Source organism: Rhagoletis pomonella, unplaced genomic scaffold, assembly GCF_013731165.1.
Source record: "Rhagoletis pomonella isolate Grant_MI unplaced genomic scaffold, Rhpom_1.0 Rhpom_scaffold_00008, whole genome shotgun sequence".
NCBI classification, from domain to species: Eukaryota; Metazoa; Arthropoda; class Insecta; order Diptera; family Tephritidae; genus Rhagoletis; species Rhagoletis pomonella.
Window position 1 is genome coordinate 42,290,688 of NW_023458562.1, and position 4,825 is coordinate 42,295,512.

The 4,825-nt window shown below is 37.1% G+C and overlaps 1 protein-coding gene across 1 annotated transcript; it reads left to right on the forward strand.

The window, feature by feature from the left end:
• The first annotated feature begins 2,835 nt into the window (after window positions 1-2,835).
• LOC118744888 (proteasomal ubiquitin receptor ADRM1 homolog) lies at window positions 2,836-4,391 on the forward strand. The gene is given in 6 exon segments (XM_036478302.1): window positions 2,836-2,931; window positions 2,985-3,203; window positions 3,264-3,557; window positions 3,559-3,590; window positions 3,645-3,817; window positions 3,878-4,391. Coding segments are annotated over 5 exon segments (1,125 nt in total). The 5' UTR covers window positions 2,836-2,931; window positions 2,985-3,011; the 3' UTR covers window positions 4,312-4,391.
• Window positions 4,392-4,825: the final 434 nt, after the last annotated feature.

A 4,825-nucleotide genomic window follows, 5' to 3' on the forward strand; every position in this document is an offset into this window, starting at 1 on the left:
AAAGGAAAAACAGAAATGAGACATGATTGCTTCTTCTTCATATGCATCTGGTTCACTTTTACGGTATGATCAAGGCGAATTTAGGGCCCTGTCACACGTTCAATATTTATTGACGTGATCCAAGTATCGCCATAAACTAATTAGAACAGATCTGACCGGTTGAGAAGCAGCCATTTGTAATAGCAATTGAGAAAAAAGTGGGTGACGTTCGTAATTTTGAAGTTTGCTATTTGTGCTCATTTACACACGGCGATTTTTGTTGCCGCAACTCGACGTTTGTAGGAGAGAGCGTGACGAGGAAAGGAGAGGGGCACCGAGTTGCTCGTGCTCGGGCAACACGCTTTGTACTCTCGTTCGTCTGTGTAAATTGAACCGCTGTTCACAGCTGACAACAACAATTGCATACACACAAATCGCCGTGTGTAAATGAAACGAGCAACACCAAAAGGGAATGTGAAAAATCGGGTCGGCAAAAGTTTCCGTGTATAAACACAATCTTTTTGTTTTGCTTCTTTCTTTATGTGTATTTTGTCGGTGGTTTATTTCAGTGATTTTTAAGTGATTTTTTGAGCAAATGTAATTAAAATGAAGTGCGCGGTGATTGGATGCAAAACACGTACAAAAATAATAAATTGGTTAGCACAAACATGTGCACAACATTGCTTGCAGTTTTTCTTTATGCTTCGTAACTCAGCGGCTGACTATTGCATTTACTACTGCGCCTAATACTATGCCACAAATTTATTTTAAGCTGTCGTATGACAATTGTCAGTTTTATTGTTATGATCTACTGAGTAAGTGACAACGGCGAAACAATGTTTATATTGTGTTTTAGGCGCAGTAATTGTGACAATAGTCATATGATTAATTTTGTCAGTGTTGTGGGAATAGGGCGGTTAGTCTAGGTTCAGACGGAAAAACTTTTGTCGCGGCAACTCGTTACTTATGGGAGAGGGAGTGTCGAGGTAGGGGGAAGGGCACCCAGTTGCTCGTGCTCGGCCAACACGTTTGTACTCTCGTTCGTCTGAGTAATTCTAGTTGGCCGTTCAAAGCTGACCACAACAATTGTGTTCAAAAGAATTTCTCTGTGTGAACACGAAGGGCAACACCAAAAGAGAAATGTGTGAACCTAATCCTAGTAAAAACTGGTACAAACTCGGAATGTTCGATATTTAAGAAAGTATCGATATAATGAATCGATTTAATTCTTTAAACTATGTTCACATATCAATACCTCGGAACAAGTGCACAATACCACCAAATCTCGAATTAAAAAAAATAAAAAATAGGATCGATAGAGACCATTGAGGTGAACATAACGGTATATTTATTTTTTTTTGGGAAACAACAACTACAAGAATTATTAAAGGTCAAAGTGCAAATTAAGCATTTTCTCAAATTAATATTTCTCGAAAACCTCTTCAAGGAATTGGACAATTTTGATAGAGAATTTAATTTTCTTTAATTTGATATACATATTTATACATATACCTTTTTATAGTTTTCACGAAAATGGAATTAATATGGAAAAAAAGTATACAGGGTTTTTGTGTATAAACTTCTTTTTGCGTAGGCGGCCTTCGGCCGCACTTATGGATTATAACCCTCAAAGTAGAATTCTCTTTCTGTGTTGCGAAGAAAAGGCGCTGAACACCTTTTGCAGAGAACACCTTTCTGCGTAGGCGGCCTTCGGCCGCACTTATGGATTATAACCCTCAAAAAGTAGAATTCTCTTTCTGTGTTGCGAAGAAAAGGCACTGAACACTTTTTGCACAGAACACTTTTCTGCGTAGGCGGCCTTCGGCCGCACTTATGGATTATAACCCTCACAAAGTAGAATTCTCTTTCTGTGTTGCGAAGAAAAGGCACTGAAACCCGTTTAATAATTGTTGTAGTTGTTGTTTCCCAAAAAAAAAAAAAAATACATCGTTACACTCACCTCAATGATCTCTATCGATCCCCATATGAATTTTTTTAATTTGAGAATTGTACGTATTCTGCATTTATGCCAATATCTCAATCAAAGCTCGTTTTTTAATCACCCCGTTTACACAGGCAAATCTCAGATTATTAGCCGTCAAATTTGTTGTGCATGTTATTCTCACATCTCAAGGAAAATTTATGTTTCTTCTCTGTGCCACCGTGATCACGTTTTTCTGCTATAATAAGCAATATAAATATATTTTAACTTAACATTTATCAATTGGCACAGGCCCTCAGTGGCGGCGCTCCGAGCGTTGAGATAGTAATTTCATGATATTCATCCCCCATGAACCAATGACTATATTTTTGGTTGTTGTTCATCCTCGAGGAAGGCGTCACCAAATTCACCCAAGGTTGTTTACTGGTTATATTATGGCAGATGCAATAATACAGGCGTTATCAGTTGGCAACTTCTCGCTCGAATTCCGCCATATTGACTGCCTTAGGTGAGACAGTGTTACTTCTTTAACAATTCTTTGCCTAATAATATAGTTGAATATTTTTTTATTTTTTCTCAGTATACACATTTTTTTTCTTAAAAAGGTATTTTATCTCATTTTATTTAATTTTATTACGAATATACTATAAAAAAGCAAATTTTCTTTAGGAAAAAAATGTGAAATTTTATATTTTTCCCCCAAATGGGGCTTAATTTCTTCCCGTTTTTCTTCTCGTTCTACTGAGCTAAGGCAGTGTCAAATCGAGCTGTCACAATTGATACCACCTTGTATTATTGCATCATGATATTATGGTACAAACTATTGCGTACAAGATCGCTACTATTGTGTTTGACACTTTAGAGTACGATGTAGAAAACTGCATTACCCACATTGCTTTCCATTCGTTTTGACACCGTCTTTTGACAATTAAAATTTGCTCGTCATTCGTAAGAACTTGAAAAGCTACACTAATTATATCCCAGATAATTAATTTCCTTTTAATTTAAAGGTAAATTTATAGAACAAAGTTTCGTTTGGTATTGTTGTATAATTAAAGTAAAGTCGTTGTTAAAACAGCAAATCAGAAAAATGTTTGGTCGTCAAGGTGGTATCGGCGGAGGTAATACAAGCAATAGCTCCAACTTGGTGGAATTTCGCGCTGGTCGTATGAACATGATTGGTAAGATGGTTCATCCAGATGCTCGGAAAGGTATGGTGTATCTTACTCAGAGTGAAGATGGTCTAATGCATTTTTGTTGGAAAGACCGTGCTACAGGAAAGGTATTGAGAACCTGTTATATGAAGTATTCCGATAGAATTCTGTTTTGTGCATTTCGGCAGGTAGAGGATGACTTGATAGTTTTTCCCGACGATTTTGAATTTAAAAGAGTTGAACAGTGCAAAACTGGTCGGGTTTACGTATTAAAGTTTAAGTCGTCGTCACGTCGTATGTTTTTCTGGATGCAAGAACCAAAAACTGAAAAGGATGAAGAACTCTGTCGTCGCGTGAACGAACTAATGAATAACCCACCCTCACAACAACGAAACAACAGTGACAATGGTGACTTACAATATATGCTGAACAACATGTCGCAACAGCAGCTGATGCAACTCTTTGGAGGCGTTGGGCAAATGGGGGGGGCTTACATCTTTATTAGGATCAATGAAGTAATTTATTCTAGCAGATTTTTTTCTTAAATAAATTGTATCACTTTTATTTAGTCGAACGGAAAACAGCTCGCGTACACCTGCACGCAATGCAAATAACGCTGGGGCAAGTAATTTACTAACTCCGGAATCAAATACAGCACCCAAAACTCCTTCTGCACCCAAAGGAAAAGACAACAATAAAAGCTCTGCTGGAGCAACTACTTACAATATTACCGAGTCATCCAGTAAGTTTAAGGTTAACAAAATATTGGTATAATTTTCTTATTTGTCTTACGTTCAATTAGCACCAACAACCCGTACCTTGAACGTTGATTTATCCACTGCCATAAATGGTTCCGAGGCAATAAACGAAATAATTTCGGATCCAGAACGCGCAAAATTACTATCAGTTCACCTGCCTGAGAGTGAAGATGCCGACGAAAATAAAAAACAGCAAATAAAGGATACAATTGCATCACCACAATTTCAACAAGCTCTTTCATTGTTCTCGAATGCTCTTCAATCGGCCCAGCTCGGACCCGTGGTATCACAATTTGAATTAACGCCAGATGCAGTTGCTGCTGCATATGCAGGTAATTTAGAGGACTTTGTTAAGGCATTGGAAAAAGCGCTACCGAGTGGCGCCAACATGGATACCACCAAAGTAAGAGAATCGGAGAAGGATAAAGAGCCAATGCAAAAGGATGAAGGCGAAGGCAATTCACCCGATAAAAAATAATAGTGGTTAACGAGACAGGTGTTCATTATATAAAAGAGACTACAAGTAAATAAATAAATTTCTATTAACTATTGCAACACTCTTATGGCTATTTCCGCCATTACATTCTCTGTTGTCGGCTTTTACATGCTCTCTGAAATCGGATATTACATTCCGTTTTGGGTATACGACTTTACGAAGATCGATTGTGAAATTCGTATTATGAGCTATGCAACCGTGTCGACATTTACGTTGAGTATACAATTTTCTGTCGTAAAAAAATTTTGATTTCGATGCTGTAGGGAAGTGTGAGAAAATTGTGAAAATTGTATGATTTTGAGTATCTATTTACTTTTTGGTGATTAGACACTAATTTTAAAAAAATTTTATTAATTTTATACAGGTTTAAGGTCGTGAATACTAAACATCAGCTCGAAAGGCTGGTTTAACTTATGAAAGAAAATCCCAATACTTAGTTGGTACGATCTCGTGAGCGCAAAATTGCAGAACTGTTGATAGTTTTAAAATATTTAAA